Source organism: Sorex araneus, chromosome 1 (genome assembly GCF_027595985.1).
Source record: "Sorex araneus isolate mSorAra2 chromosome 1, mSorAra2.pri, whole genome shotgun sequence".
In the NCBI taxonomy this organism is placed as follows: Eukaryota; Metazoa; Chordata; class Mammalia; order Eulipotyphla; family Soricidae; genus Sorex; species Sorex araneus.
The window spans coordinates 272,217,218-272,234,399 of NC_073302.1; the positions used below are offsets into that span (position 1 = coordinate 272,217,218).

General features: G+C 37.1%; 1 protein-coding gene across 9 annotated transcripts in view; it reads right to left on the bottom strand.

The window, feature by feature from the left end:
* MYCBP2 (MYC binding protein 2) overlaps positions 1-17,182 on the bottom strand; it is a 224,296-nt gene that overhangs the window by 25,297 nt on the left and 181,817 nt on the right. For 7 of the 9 annotated variants that reach the window (XM_055121420.1, XM_055121438.1, XM_055121447.1 and 4 more), the window contains 9 exons: positions 15,225-15,382; positions 12,732-12,931; positions 11,330-11,479; positions 7,300-7,460; positions 6,109-6,265; positions 5,390-5,614; positions 3,437-3,502; positions 1,670-1,909; positions 1,297-1,395 (listed from right to left, as the gene is read on the bottom strand). In XM_055121420.1, the coding sequence (XP_054977395.1) occupies positions 1,297-1,395; positions 1,670-1,909; positions 3,437-3,502; positions 5,390-5,614; positions 6,109-6,265; positions 7,300-7,460; positions 11,330-11,479; positions 12,732-12,931; positions 15,225-15,382 (1,456 nt within the window). The remainder of the gene's footprint in view (positions 1-1,296; positions 1,396-1,669; positions 1,910-3,436; positions 3,503-5,389; positions 5,615-6,108; positions 6,266-7,299; positions 7,461-11,329; positions 11,480-12,731; positions 12,932-15,224; positions 15,383-17,182) is intronic. The other 2 variants (XM_055121455.1, XM_055121400.1) reach the window with 1 other exon arrangement.

Below are 17,182 nucleotides of genomic sequence, written 5' to 3' on the forward strand. Positions count from 1 at the left end.
AAGGACCCTGCTGGGATGCGGAAAGACTAACCTGGCCTGAGGACTGTAGTCTGGATATATAGCGAGATGTCCCCAGGAAGATCCATTCTTTAAACTTAATATATCTCTGTGTTCATACAAAATGACTAAGAATAAATGGATTACTACCTAAGGAAAGGAGAAAGCAGTATGCCCTTTGGATGGACTCCCACCCTCGAGCAGATCTCCTAGTAACCTAGAGTGCTGAACCACCAGATGAGAGTTTGTCCCTGAATTAATCTCCTACAAGAACTTCCCCTGAAGGAGGGACTTTACCTCTGTTTATTATTATGATAATGTTCAAGCACACCTATGTGTACCCCCACCCTTCATGATTTCTATATAACTACTCAGTAAAAGGGAGGAGAACAGAGAAATAACTACCCTGTAATAGAGAAGTAGACGAGAAATAAATGGTCCCTGACTACCAAACAGCCTGTGGCCCCTTTCTTTCATTTCCTCATTCTCTGGGCACCTTTGGTCGGCCTGGGGAGGTAGTTCTTGGCGACTGAATGCATGTGTCGCATGTCCACACTTTTTGAATTCACACCCAGGTAGAAAAATGTGGATGATTTAGACACAAGAAGGAATAGAGGCTAGGCTTCGGTAATATTTGAAATTGTCTTTCAAGGTGATTAATTTCTAATACCTGAAGATATAAGAATATTTGAACTAGTTAAGGTTGATCTCTCTTTATGGAAATGAATAAAATTTCTGTTATAGGTAATGCTACAATTTCGAAGAAATTTCAAGGATAGTATAAAGAACAAGTTATTCCCCTCAAAAGTTACTAAATGATGTTGTTTACTCCTGGAGGAACACTGACAAAGCGAACACGTTATTGGTCCTTAAGAAGTTATAATTCAGTTGAAAAGATAAAACATGGATGCAAATAAAAAGACGAGGAACCAAACAAAAATGCAGACATTAGATTCAGCAGGGAGAAAAGTCCTCGTTGTCATAAAGGAGTTTCATGAAGAACACTTGTATCTATGAACTTCAAGGTAATTGATGGTATAGAGCACAGTGAAAACCTAAGTAAATTTTATAACAGCCCCAAGATACAGAAAAATATTGTTGCTAGAGTTTCAATTAGCTTTTAACTAAATGAACAAACAGAGAACTTCTTTTGGTAGTTCCTTCATCTTTTTTCCAATTAAGGTAAAAATCAGTGCATACAGACTAATTTGACCTATCCATTATAGACAGCAATATGCGATTATTTCACCTTAGGAAGAAAAATTAAAATTGAAGTATTTTTAGAATATAAGTAAATACATGGTATACTTTTTCCTCTCCTTCAGGTGAAGACAAGAGTGCCTTTTCCTCTTGTTCCGGGGTGGGTTCGGCATCTCCGGAGATGAGCTTTCCAAACACCTGATAAAGTGAAGTAAGGAAGGAATCAAAATGACTCATTAGCTAATTCTTCAGGTTTTGTAATATTATTGTGCAGTTCCTGCTAACTTTTCTGGATTCTAAATGCAAAATAACCCACATGTGTTTAGGCCTTGAGAACTAAAAATTGACCCATTTTTAAATCATAAATGTTCAATGATTTTTTTTTTCCCAAAGCAGTTCACACTCCCCCTCTTGCATTATTAGAGTTTTTTTCAACCTATCCTGTGCTAGAGCATGTTGTAAGGAAACTCACTTGAGATGTGATGAGTCTGAAAACTCGAAGGGTCTCGGCTTCACAGTTCCTCTGCTGGGCTACACTGGCTGAGATCTGTCCAGCAATCTTTGTGCTTTCTCCATCCTTCCAGCCCAGGACTTTTACTTGGCGAACCCTTAGAGTATTTTCTGGGCCCTTTAGTTCAATTTTGATGATGTGATTGTCCCCACCTGGAAGTTCACTCGTTACCCAACCAATGTGCCTGGAATCCAGATCAACCTAATGAGGCAGAAAGGAAGAGGAACTTGATGCAGTTGAATCACCATTTGAACACTGTACAGATGGGGCACTCAAAACAGCAAGGTCAAGTGACAAGTACCTGGAAACACAGTGAATTTTAGACAGCTACTTATTGTTTTTTAAACCTTCTGAGGATAAGTCATATTAAAGGAGTTTTATATGGATGAATAAAATGAAGTTAACACATGTTGAAGTGCTCTCAGGTAATGGAATTAAAGAAAAAAAATGTACTCTGCCACTATATGGCTTATAGGCTATTTAATACACATGAGTGAAATTCTTCTAAACAATTTATGTGACTATTCCCATACTGACTGTACATAGAAATACTCACAAAATCATCAATGAGGATCTATCTACACAGCTTCACATTAAATTGTGACTTAAAAATAAGCCTTTTGTGAGGTTCACTTACTATGTTTTAGTTTTGAAGAAAACTATATTTAATTTCATGTTTTTCATTGTTTTTATTATATTTCATCAAGAATATAACTTTTGGACAGGATGTTGTTGAAATTATTTACCTGACATAATAAAAACGGTTCTTATGGCATTTGATACCCAAGAAATCAACATTATGTACAATTTTTAAAAATAAATTCTAATTTAACACCAATTTTCTAAAACAGAACCATAAACATAAACAAATATCTTGGGAGAATGGCATTGTGCTCCAGATTTTAAAAAACAGTTATTTAACAAACATTCTCTATTCATTCTTTGAATATGATTTGAAAATGAAAACTAGGATAGCACACAATTTCTCACAGTGAGGGGGAACGTGCTTAGCAATGCTCCTGATTCTGTACTCAGGGATTACTCAGGGATGTTTAGGGGACCATACGTGATCTCTGGGGTAGAACCCAAGTCAGTCACAAACAAACCAGCACATTACCCACTAACTGGCTCTCTGGCCCCAGACTGTGATCAATTTTCATAAAATAAGTCAGTCACAAAAGAACAGCTGATAAGTTTCACTAATGCAAATGGGTATAAACAACACTCACACATTCCCAGTTAAAACTTGACTCATTTTCAGGGAGTTTCTATTTCGATTTGCAAGCTAGACAGAGCTACTATAGTATAAACCATAGACTATCAGGCTAGAAGGCAACAATCTATATTTGATTTCAGGAATCTATGAGTTGTGGATTAATATATTAATTGTGGACAGATGATAAATTTGGAGGCACTCTGAATATCTGTAGCAGTATGATTACTGCAGGGCATAAGGGTTAGCTGAAAAACGTAGGTACGGGATAACTGCTCATGACTAGAGAATATTTAGTCAATGAATGATAAGATACCCAGGACTGGAATGGCTGTAACTTTCCTATAAGGAACCTTTTGTCAGTTTTTGTCAATTTGCCAACTGATTTGTAAATAAATAACTATCTATAATACCCTGGCAATATGTATGTAAAAATTACAATTTAGTCGAAATTGTACTTCGACTTAGAAGATATTCCTAAGTAGCAAAACATTCTATATTAAAATTCCAATTACCTGCTTTATTCTGCACAGATCTTCCACTGCTTTGCCAGTTAAGAAGGTCATGGAGGTCACTTTATTCTAAAATACACAATTCAAAAGAGTTATTATGCCACATTCTACTCCATAACTCACAATGATTACTTCAACATTACTAATATCATACTGACAATTTCTGCCCTTTATGATCCTTCCTAACTGACCTTATTTCACCTGTTCAATCAACCACAAAACTTAGCACTGTGTCTTTTCTTTCACACACAAACTCCATTATAAATCTTGTATTTCAGTCTTTCTCCCTGGGTCCTTATAGCTTCGCATTCCCTTTTTTATTTGAAGTCCATGCACTGTATAGCACTGTCCTCCCGTTGTTCACTGATTTGCTTGAGCGAGCACCAGTAATGTCTCCATTGTGAGGCTTGTTACTGTTTTTGGCATATCGAATATGCTATCGAATTTCATTGAAATTCTATCATGAAATCTTTTAGTAACTGTCTGCCATCCATGCTATTCACTGATATATTCTCATTACTTATGTAAATAAAAGGAAGTAAGGAGACAGTTGACCCAGTAAACACTTATGAATGGTGAAATGATCCACATGGCCTCATGGACTTGGATAAGGACATGAAAACGATGGATTCTATCACCTCAACATACCTGCCAAAATAAGTATGGAATTTACAAACAGAAGTTAAATAGCTGTGTTTTTTGGTAGTGTTCAGAGCCTACCACATACAAAGCCAGTATTTTCCCACTGAGCCACAGGACTGGCCTTGAAATCATTAAATCTTTAAGAGTTATGTTGGTAGTAGTGACATAGACCTTAAGGATGAGTAAATTTTATAGCAAAGAATAATCTTGGAGAGTTACACACTTTGCTACCAACACAGTAGTGTATATTAACTGCTTTATACTGGTTAACTGGGGACATAAAGGTACAAATAAGCCTCCAGGGTGCAGAGAAGAATTTTGAGGACTTTGTGCGAGGAAAGCAGATATCAGCTTACTTTCAGTTTCTTATTTTTTAAATAGGAGTTACCCCTCCAGCGTGCTGGGGGCACAGAGCTACTCTAAGGGATGCTTGGTGCAGTGATACAGGCCTGGTGGTTGAGTGCTCAGGCCCAGTGGTGCTGGGAGACCACCAGGTTATACTGGCAGTTTCAGGGGAGACAAGGAAATGAGATACTAGGGACAGAGTTCAGGGCCTTGCACAGGCTGACTATTTGCTTTGATTTAGTACCTGAGCCATCTCCATGGAGCTTTAAAAAATATTGTTGATTTCATTTTTTACAAATAAAAAATAAGGTCAGTTAGGAAGGACTATAAAAGGGTGAGAGCTAGCATAAGAAATTTAAGGCTATTTACTCACAAGTGTACTAAATGCCATCAGAGAAATACAAAGAATCCACAAAAGGGAAAGAAGAATGGAGGGTGAATGAGGGGAAGGTTTCTCTGCTGTGTCTTGGGAGATTTGGGGGAAATTTAATTGATGGGTTTTTTCGGCGGAACTGGGTGGCTATTCCTAGCTTTGTCTCCTTGCTTAGGGCTGATATGTGGCAGTTTTCAGAAAGCCACATGGGGCCATGGGAATGAACTTGGGTCAGTGGTATGCAAAGGCAAGCCATTTACCTTCTGTACTATCATCCCTCGAGACCTGGGAAATTTGGAAGAGTTAAATGCAGAACTTCTAGGCCAGAGGGGTAGACTGAACAAGGGCACAGATGTAGAAAATTACAGAGTAGATATTTAATACTTTTAGCTGCAATTATAGTATATTTGTAATCAGAACTTGTTTATAATTGGTATTTCATAATGCCTCTAGTCATATTTTCAGACTTAATGGAAATAGAAAATGGTGTAACATTTAAGATGAAAATCTTTTTCGTTTAACTCAGACATAAGACTGCATGAATTGTACAAGCCTGAAAAGAATTAATGGACCACTAATTACATTTTATTTCTTACCCCAAGATCTCGGGAATTATCTACGTGAACAGATACATAGCGGGCATTGATGCCTTTTACACAGTTGATAGTGATGTTCTTCGTTTTGTTTTTATCCTCATCTCCTGATTCCCAAAAAGTTTCCGTGGAACCATCTGTCAAACTGCCAATCATGGCAGGTCGGCTTGAAGTTTTTATGTCAACAATGCTGGTTAAGTCTTTTAGGCACATCACTATGCATAATTCCTACCAGGAAGAAATATAATTATGATGTGCATACATAAATCTTCCATGATAATAGGTTAAAAAAGTAAAAAAGTCAAACTGTTTTTAAGTACCTTTCAGTTTATCCCTTAACACGAAATATTAAATTTATGATCATTAAATATATAAAAAGTGTAACATTAAATATATATACATATACACACATATATACATATACACATACATACATATGTATAAATGTACACACACACACACACACACACACACACACACACACACACACACACCCTCTTTTGGCTCTTTGGGTCACACAGAGCAATGCTCAGGAGTTACTCTTGGTTCTGCACTTAGGAATTAACTCCTGGCAGTGCTCAGGGAATTACGGGTGTCAGGATATCAGGATTGAACCTAGGTCGGCCACATGCAAGGTAAATGCCCAACCTGCTGTACTACTGCTCTAGCCTCTATCATGAAATAGTAATAGGATAGTACAAATTAAAAGTTAAACGACCAACCTGATTCAGAGCTTCAAAACCAGACTGTATACTGATGCTAAAACTCTCTTCACTATCTCCATCATCTGATTTTGACAAAATATTGTTAATGTGATGAAAGACGTTGCTCTGGTGGAGGAACTGGTGATCAGACTGCTTGAATTTCAAACTCCAGCACCTAAGAAGGCATAAAGCAATATATAAAGTGCTTCTTTTCCAGAAATTTCTGGAAAAATACTCTGCAACTAATATTTCAAGAAATATTAAATCCACTGTTAATTCTCTTAATTCAGAAAAAAAAACACATTTTGGTGGCTTTCTGTTTGAGATGCAATGGTAACTTCCTGGGACAAGGAAGTTATAAGAAAAATTCACTTATTTTATCTTTTTTGGGAGCCTCAAACAAGTATGTATTCTACCACTGATCTCTGACCTCACTGTAAATACAGACAAATTTGATATATGAATTTCCAGGCTATAAAAGCTATTCAATTATATTTGAGACAAATGGTTTTTCTTGGTCTCAGACTTAGTGTCATAATTTCATACTAATTCATCAAAGTATAATACATCCTGTCCTTTAAAAATCTTAAGGAGACAAAGTTTTTCCTTTGCCAGTCTTGCCATTATGGAGGAGAAAAGCAAAACCACTGCATCAATCTACTCATTACAAAGATCAATGGAGGATTTATTTGTATGCGTGGCTCTAACAGCATGGCTCACAATGTTAAACTAATAATAATATTTCATCTGACTTGACTTGAAAGTAATGAAGCATCTCAAAGTAATTCTGGGATCAAAAACTGTATTTTCTTTTTTTTAAAATATGAAGAATGTTCAAATCAAAACTCTATTTTGATTTCTGTTCTTAAGATCTCAATTTCCCTTTCCATTGTCGGAACATTTAAAATTCTACTCTTGGGCAGTAAAGAACAAACTGGTTTGGGGGTAGGATACAGGAAAAGTAAGAAAGACTCACAGACCATGACCATTTAGAATGGTATAACATTTATTTTCATATTTTACAGAGAGGCAAAGAGATGTGAGCTCAGACTTGTGAAAACACAAAATTATGATAATAATGTCAGAGATGACATTCCCATAATGTAGGGACCCTCTGTATTTTCTTAGTTAAAGAAGCCCTCAAATCATTTTGTGCTTTGAACACTACATAAATTCTCTTTCTCAATGTGCCTAGAATACTAGAGTTACCTTAGGGCCATTTGCTGTAATGAGCTGCCGCTGGGCAGAGACATCATAAGATCGGAGATAGTTTGAAGCAAGCGGTGAAAGGTGTGGGGTAAAGGATGAGCAGCTTCGCCTGCAATCACTATATCTGAGAGTGGATGCTCACAAACTCTTGTATCTTTCTCCTAAGACAGAAATTGAAAGCAAGATGATATGTGTGCTGGAATGATATCGTATAACAGAATCATTATGTATATTTAGGATAACTATATATATATGGGTACATAACAGTGATGGAAACAAACTGATAACAGCAAAAACACACATTTATATATACATATATAGGAGTTATAAAATTATGTTGCACTAATTTAGGGAAAAATTAAAGCGCTACTCATCATCAATAAAACCAACCAAAGAAATGACTATCTATCGTATATATGCACCAATTTAACGCACTCACAAATTTATTAGCAAAGTGAACCTAAGTATGAATGCAGAACCAAGTCCCTCTCTTAGGAAAAACTAACCCAAGCTGCCAAAAGAGAGCCAACCTAACTCTTTTAATCAAGTGAGTTTTGGGGGTAGTTTGTTGTGTAGGATTAATTGTTATAGATGTGTTACAATCTTGTGTTACATTGTGAATTTTGTCTATTTTTCCCTTCCAGTTCTGTCCCTTTTTAATTTAATTATTAAAAAGTTCTATTGGGTGCTTTTACGTGGTTAGAATTCATCTTTCATTATTTTGTCAACTGGTTCCATTACTATTAATAATTGTTTTTAAAAGTCTGATGTGAAAATGGCTGTGTGAACTTAATTTTGGTTCATGTTTATTCTTTTTCTACTCTTCTATTCTCATTTTTCTCATCTAGAACTTAAGGAAGACTAGGACCCCAGAGATGGTTACAAGGGCTGGAGCCAAGCATCCATTCTGGCATGCTTGAAAACTGGGTTGGATTGCCAGTGCTGCAGTGTGCTGAGTGACAGATGGGACCCTCCGTCAGGCACGATCTAGGTTAGAAATACAGAAACCCAAAACTGTGAGGCCACTAAGTGTGGTCACTCGACCTCATACCTCTTCATCCTCAGCAATGGAAAACAAATTATCTAATGCTTCCTTTTCAGCAGGTCGGACTTTAGGGGAGAGACTCTCCAAACAATAATAGTGAGTTTTGTTGAAATATTGAATGCAATCAAAGTGAAAGTAAAGTGAAATTTATTAGTTACACAGACGGGGGGGGGGCTATGGGTGAGGGGGGGTTAGGGGCGTGGGGGGGCTAGGGGTGTGGGGGTGCGGGGAAGAGCTATACTGTGATTCTTGGTGGTAGAATGTGTGCACTGGTGAAGGGATGGGTGTTCGAGCATTGTATAACTGAGACTTAAACCTGAAAACTTTGCAACTTTCCACATGGTGACTCAACAAAAAAATTAAAGAAAAAGAAATACAATAGATGCTCATAAAAAAATAAATCACTATCTCTATCTCACTATCTCTCTGGCACCCCCTCTTTTTACTTTCTGAAAATGTCTTTATTTTGTTCTTTTTCCTCAAAGACTAATGTATTAGATTAATATTTTTACTACATGTACATTGAAAATATCAATTGAATGCCTATAAAACAAAATTGTCTTTAAAAAAAGAATTCCTTTCAAAAAATGTAGTTCTCATTGGTTTGAAATATTATGTAATTTCAGAAGCTTATCCTCTTTCTCCTCCCTCTACCTCTCCTCCCCTTCCCTTCCCCTCCTCCGTGCCCCCCTCATGCTCAATCACCCAGCACCAAAGTTCCTGTACTTGCAATTTAGCACTGAAAAGTCAACTGTGACTATCACTCTTTTTCCTTTGTTTAGGTTTCTGGTCTTCTGACTTTCCTGCTATGATTTCTTTTCTTCATTGTACGTGAAGTTCATTGAGCTTGTTTTATTTCTTGTACTGGTGGTGCTTTGGAGCTATCATGCAACAGTGCATGAAGATTATGCAGTGCAGGAGTTCAAATACAGGACTCTACCATTTGAGCCAAATATCTGGTTCAATGAACTGATTCAATAAATTTTTATCTGTAATCTATTTCCTGTTCCAACACTGCCACTCTTCCATCCTACTTCTGAGTGTCTAATTAGAAAGGTGTTAACACCTGCTCATTTACTTTCTTTAACAATTTATTTTTTTAACCTTCTTGTTTCTTTGTATGGAATTCTATATAATCTATCTGAATCAACAATTTTGTCATTCTAGTTCCAGCTTAATGCTTTTTAATTATACAGTCCACCTCCCATGGAATCCCTGACCCTTCTAGTCAAACTAAGAGTTTTGTTTTGTTTTGGTTTTTGGTCACACCTGACAGTGTTCAGATATTACTACTGGCTCAACACTCATATGTAGAATAACATTGGTTTGTCCTTTCTGCCTTGCCACAGGGAGCTTAGGTTTATTGGGTTACTCCCATCATATTGCTCCCTCTGTGACCTCTTTTTTGGTGCTCTGCTTCCCCAACCAGTCAATCACCTTTGCCTCCTAATCAAACTCTGTTAACTTGTAAATATTGCTTTTCTCTTCTCCTTATGTCCTTTGCATAGTTAATTCAGAGTGATGTCCTTTGTGTATAGACATAGGGAGACAGTTAATGCTATGCTTTTGTAACTTGGGAGTTAACTGACTCCAAGTAGTAATCACTCCTGGGCATCTGTTCTCTTGACTTAGGTCTCAATTGCCCTTACTTTCTAGAACCCCAAAAGCAGGGTTCTGATGAGGGACTGGATGGACCCAGGGCAATCTGTGAGCTACCCTGGCATCGAAATGGGCCAGGCCAAGTGCCATAATACTTAACTAGAAGTTAAGAGCATTGTCATGGACAAATTTTGTCATGATCCAAAAAGTAACAACTAGATTAGGACCCTGCTAGGGTTAGGAAAGATTAATCTGGCCTTGAGCACTGTAGTATGAGATTATAGTGAGATGTCCCCAGGAGAGCCACCCTACAAGCTTAATGTATCTCTTACTGTGTCCATACAAAATGGCTAAATTAAGAAGTAGAACCAAGATGAATGTTTAAATAGTTATTGGATTAAGTGGTTTTTCGCCTTGAGAAGACCTCCTGGCTGAGGAGGTCAGGAAGGGCTTTGATATGTTGACTGTGCTACTGAACATGGGTGTCGTTGCTACTGCCAAGGTTTGCACGGTGTGAGAGACTAGAGACCAGGAAGGTGAGTCGGGCACGGAGAGACTAGCAAGGGGAACAGGAGGAGACGGGAAAGGGGGGGTGGGGAGGCTTAATGAGATTGAAACAGGTATGTGGGGAGAATAGAATAAATGGCAACTGATCACCATCCAGCCTGGCCCTCATTTCCTCCTTCGTCCGCCCTTGGCATGAGCCATCCCAGGTGGGGAAGCTGCTTGAGACCACTGAACGCAGAGCGGGGAGAGAGAGCCACAAGCTTCTCATTCGTGTTATGAATACACACTCAGGGATCACTTCTGGTGGGCTCAGGTGGCCATGTGTGTTGCAGAAGATCAATCTCAGTCGATCAGGTGCAAGGCAAGCACCCTGCCTGCTGTACTATCTTTCTAGTCCTGATCAAACCAAGATTTCTGAATTCATGTACTTGCACAGTACTACTTTCACCATTTGACAGCTTACCAAAGAGTTGAAAATTATGAAGGTATTTTATGTAAAATTCTTCTTTTACTCGATAGTCTTTAATGTGGTTCAGTGTTTCTTAAGTTTTTTCCACACATGACCCCACATTGCTTGTGAAAGTTTTATTTGATCCCAGGTATTGAGGTACACAAGAACATTTAAAAACCTAGGTATTAGTTGACAGCTCTATGACAATGTTCAGTATAAAATCAGAACTGACTAACACAGCACTTTTTCTAGAGAGCAAACTTTCATCAAGCACAATTAGTAAGTTACTTATGGCACTGAAATTTTACCTATGTTTTTAGGTTATGCAATCTACAAATGATCTTGAACAAATTATTATACTATCCCCAAAGGTGTTTTTCTTCTTATAAAAAAACACAGACAAGCAAAGTAATAAAATCCTAACTCACCTGTTCTGCATTTTCTTTGTTTGTTTTACTTTCTTCATCCTCTTCTTCCTCTGGTTCCACTGGAGCAGGAGTCAATGATGCCACAAAATGCCAGAGAATATCATGGAGAGAGGTTGTTTGGATGACATTACACAGAAGCCAGTTGAAAGCCTGAATAAATAATGATGAAATGAGTCCAAGAGAAAAAAATAGAGTGTGAGTAAAAAGTGGCACGGCCTTTCTTAGTAACAAAGTACTACCATGCACTATTGATAAGAAAGATACTAGAAAATATGACATTATTTCGCTGGATAATAAAGATGAGTGGAAAAATGTCAATAATTTTTATTTTAAAAAGCATATTAGGGAAAATATTATCTTATGAAATATACCATATCAATTAAAAAAACAGCCTTTAACACAAAATTTTTAATATCAGTTTCTTCAGGATCATTTTTATATATTATCAAATCAAACCACCTTTTATTGGAAAATTCATCTTAACATTAATTTATTCAAGCATATATTTTTTCCAATTTATGATTAATGCAGAATTATTGTAAGGCTCTATATAAGCTCTATAAAAGCAATCATTTATTGAAATATTTTCATATTATTAACATAAATGAGAAGTGGCATGCATAAAGAAAAGTTTACTATGTTCAAGTGTATGATAAAATTTATATTTATATATGTGAAAGCTTAAGCAATCTTATTTTCCAAGACTATGACTCAGACAATTATTTAATTAGTAACAAAAAAAATTCTGTATTTTTTGCATGATTACTGTAACTGATATCACATTCTCATTACAAAAATTTTTTTTCAGAGGTAAGGGGCAGAGACCATACATAGTATTCTATTCTGGGCATACTCCTGGCAGTGCTTTGGGGACAAAATGTGGTGATGGGGATCAAAATGAGGACAGCTGTGTGAGGTCAGTGTCTTAACCACTGGATTGCCTTTGGGCCCCTACAAATTTTTTTTTTAATACAAGATAATCTTAGATTTCACATAATAAAGCAATTCACAAACAAAGGTCTTTAGAAAAATTAAATTTGTTTTTTCGTGTGTGTACGTGTGTGTTTTGTTGCTATTGTTGTTTTGGGGGCACATCCTGCTGTGCTCAGGGCTGACTCCAGGCTCCTCGATCAGGGCTGATTCCTAGCAGGCTTTGGGGACCACATGGGATGCCAGGGATAGAATCTGGATTGGCTACATTAAGGCAAGGGCTAGAGGGACTACGTTTGGATCTCTAAATTATATTCGTAAACTTGAGAGTTTAATTTTGATATGAATACAATTGATGGATAAATGCTCCAATATCTGCTGCTCTTTCTGACAGAAAAACAGCATCCTTATATAGAATCATCATGACACCTGTATGATTAGTGAATCAAAAATTCCAGTAATATATTTATACCTCCATAGCGAAAACTCGACAAGCAGACTTCCGTAAGGCCTGTTTCATTGCTATCTCAAGCCCCTCTAGATCATGATGCTGAATCACAAAAGCTAAAACTGGCCACTGGAAATTCCGTTCTCCTTTGGAAAGGGAGCTGTGGGCTGAGATTAGGCGGGAGAGCTCAGGAGACGGATGTCGCAGGAGAGAAGAACCAACTTCTGTTAAAAAAAAAAAAGAAAGCACATTAATTTTCATAGGCAATATATAAGATTTATATAATTAATACCGAAAAATAATACCATATAGCTTTTTAGGCGGGTTTGGCATGGCCATGGGGCAATTTGGTGCAAAGGACCGAATGAGGGTTGGTGAAGCAGTCACATGCAAAGCAAGTGCCTTATCACTGGTATTGTCTCTCTCTTCCTAGAAACTTTTTCTTTGATACAAATCATACTGATTTCCATATTTATTGACCGCAAAAAAAGATTAAACTAAAAGTCATAAGCTATTGGTGATAAAGGTGGGTCTTAAGTCTAGACTTGAATACACAGTTCATGCTTTCTCAAATACCCTAAGTGCTTTGGTATGAATTTTGTCTATATCAGATCATTTTTGGGTTTTGGACTATATTCCGTAATGCTTAGCAGATACTCCAGGCTCTGCACTCAGGAATTACTCCTGGTGGTGCTAGAGAAATAAACGGGGTGCTGGAGATTGAGTCCAGGTTGGCTGCATTAAAGGCAAGCACACCACCTCTAGGTACTATTACTCCGGCCCCATTAATTTTTGTCTTTAAATGTCCTTATCTATATATGTGTATATATATGTTTATATATATACACACAACATATATACATTTATATATAAAATATAAGTACATAGCACAGCGGCTGGGCGTTCACCTTTCATGCGGCCGACCCGAGTTCGATTCCTTAGCCCCTCTCGGAGAGCCCGGCAAGCTACCGAGAGTATCGAGACAGTGCAGCAGAGCCTGGCAAGCTACCTGTGCGTATTGGATATGCCAAAAACAGTAACAGTAAGTCTCTCAATGAGAGACGTTGCTAGTGCCCGCTTGAACAAATCGATGAGCAATGGGATGAGTGACATAAAAATGAAATATAAATGTCTATATGTTATATAATATATATAATTCACAACCTCACCAAAGGGTTTACTGTTATTATCTCTCTTCTTTTGTGGGGAGGCTACGCCTAGTTCAGTGCTCTGGGGTTGCTCCTGTCAGTGTGCATAGGCCCAGGCAAACCTGGGGTTCCTGCTGCAAAGCAGGCCTTCCAGTCCTTGGAGCTGTCGCTCCAGCCATAAAGAACTCCTCCGTGAGAATGGCACCTCAGTAAGAGCTCAGAGCCAGGGGCATGGCTCTCTCTATGAGCTGCTATCAAAGCTTTGCATGTGGAAGCTCCACATTCAACCACAGTCCTCGGAGCACTGCTTGCTGTAAGCTCTCAACAGTGAGCCAGGAGCAGCCCCCAGCTACAACTGTTGTTGTGAAATGATAAATTCTTGCCAGAGGGTCAACAATGTTTTCCTTGAAAATCTTCAACAATGTATAATAATCTGGCTTTCAGTGCTGAGCCAGATCTTCATTCTAGTCCAGCAGTCTACCTGATAAAAATGATTGTCATGTTACCTTTTCTTTATTTTTCATTTTTTTTATACATGAAGTAAGATGGTTTGTGGGCTACTGGAATTACTGATAACATACTGGTTCACATTACATAAGTTTTCTTCACTGCTAAGAACTTAAATGTTCTCAACCCTCTCTTCCCCTAAGTGTAAGCTTGTGTGGTGGTATAATTCAATAGTGGGAATTCTTTCACAGTGTATAAAATACCAAATCATCACTATGTACATATTAAATATCCAAAAACTGTCAACTATATTTCCATGGAAAAATAATAAAAAAAAAAAGAAGAGACACTCGCATTCCAGAATTTTATTATTCATTCATAGAGGTAGTAGAGAGTGGGGAGGTAACTGTTAAAAGAATGAATGAACATTAGACTAGAAACCTAACAAGATTTATTAACTATTAAGTAATTTATTCATAAGAGTTTATTAAGAGTTTAATTAAGTACCTAACAAAAATTGAATGATCAAATTCTTAATTTTGATCTGCTTTTGTGTTCTGGTTTTGGGACCACACCCAGTGGTGCTCAGGCACCACTCTTACTCTGTGCTCAAGGATCACTCCTGACAGTGCTCAAGGGACCTTATAATGATGCTGGAATCAGCGTATGCAATGCAAGCACACCACCTGCAGTGTTATCTCTCTATGGAGTATAAGAATCAAATTATTCTTGAATAATTACTGGATGATCTTTAGATGGTTCTTCCACGGACACAATAAAGGGGCAACTTATGACTATGGCACATAAAATACCATCAGAATTTAAAAATTATCTATTCTAATCCCTCCAAAACTGAAAAATTTAAAAGTCTGCATATGTAACCATTTGGATTACTTGATCTCCTTTTCTTCTGTATACTTACCAGTGTCTCCACTATTAACTCTTCTTCTGGGAATGGCTTTAACTCGTGCAGGTAAAATGGAGTGTTGCTTATCATATTCAGAAGCGACAACTGAATACGACCTCTGGAAGACAGTTCTTTTGGCAAGGTCAGTATCTGTTATGGGACTAGTTTCCAAACTGTAGAAAGAGGTGATAAATGAAAATTTAGGAAAAAAAAAAGTGACAGAGGCATTATCATATGAAAACAACCTAATTATGTGAAGATATATTTTCAGGTGAAAAATAAAAAGTCAAAGATAAATAGACAACTTCTCATTAGATCATAATTTGACTTTTCCAAAAGCAGGAAAAGACTGCATCTTAAAACTCTTGATTTTTTAAAAATTTACGCTTTAAATGGAAATGAAGTCCTTTCAGCATCAATAGCACTGTGGTGGGAACCATGCTTCTAACAGTCAGGAGAAAAAAAGCTTACACATTCATATGCACACTCAATGGCAGGGATGAGTGGACATATACATACAGAAATCTGAATAAAAGCTCTAATGCACAAGTTATTTGTGTTTCTTGGGACCTTTAGCTGCTGTCCAGCATCATCGTAAAGTCATGGGAAACAGGATGCCCTATAAAAGTCCTAATGTCTTCTGTGACATTAGTGAAAATTCTTGGGAGTTTCTACAACAGAGGGTTTAATCTTGACTTTCTTCGGGTTTTCATTCTCCTTCAATGTACCTTTCTCTAAACTAGATGGCATTATGAGTGGTTTCCAGAATAAATCATAAGTCCATTAGGATTTTCTGTTTCTTTTCATGGCCATCACTTCTGCAAACCTTAAATAATGTGTAATTGAAGTTAGTACATAATTTTCCTGTTAATTTCAATATACTGGTACTTGGAACAAAAAGTTCCAATGTCTATTGTTTTACCACCTTTATTTAGAAATTTACTCCACTTAACTTTGATATTAATTCTAACAACTATCCAGAGAATTCCATGTATGAGATAATCTCAAAAGATTAGTCTTTAACCCTTAAAAAAAATTAAGCTGTCTTCTCTAGATACATTTTATTATCTTGAAAGGCTTTACTGTATCCACTGGAGAAAATTTCAAGAGTAGTTCCCAAAATTCTAATGAATAATCCAACATAGGGGAAAGTTGAAAGTATTTTAAATGGAAAAAATAAACATCATTTGTACATAAAAATGCTCATTAAAGTATCCACTGTATTGATATATGATTATAGATTAACATTTACAAAATGGCACGTGTTAAGAAGCATGCTCTTTCTTCAGCATGTCTTCAGTACCAGTGATATCATGTTCATGATTAATCATGACTGAAGTCCTATGTCATCTAAACCTATCCTTTTTATTAGTTAAATCAAGTCTCGGAGATTTTTCCTATACAAGATCTCCTTGGGCCGGAGCGATACGATAGCACAGCGGGTAGGGCGTTTGCCTTGCACATGGCCGACCCGGCTTCGATCCCCGGCATCCCATATGGTTCCCTGGGCACTGCCAGGAGTAATTCCTGAGTGTAAAGCCAGGAGTAACCCCTGAGCATCGCTGGGTTGTGACCCAAAAAGAAAAAAAAAAAATCTCCTTTACTCAACATTTTTTCATAATTTAAATGACTCACTGTCGACTTAATCCAATTATATACACCAAGCCAAAAATCTTTGACTAAACTATCAGTTTCTTAACTGACACAACACAGTGAAACGACATCATGTCATTAATTCCCTTCATAGTTTTAGTGGCAACTACACTGATATCTCTAATTTGGTGGCAGGAGGAGGCACAGTGAGCAGTATGTAAGTAAATTCAATAGGTATTTTCAGCACTGCTTTTTCCAAAAGACATATTCTAAGCTTTGTCCCAAAGTGATCTTCCTATTCCAATTTTACACAGTACAGAGTATAACACAATGGACTCTTTTACTAATTATATTAATTAACATTTATTTCTAACTCGTCT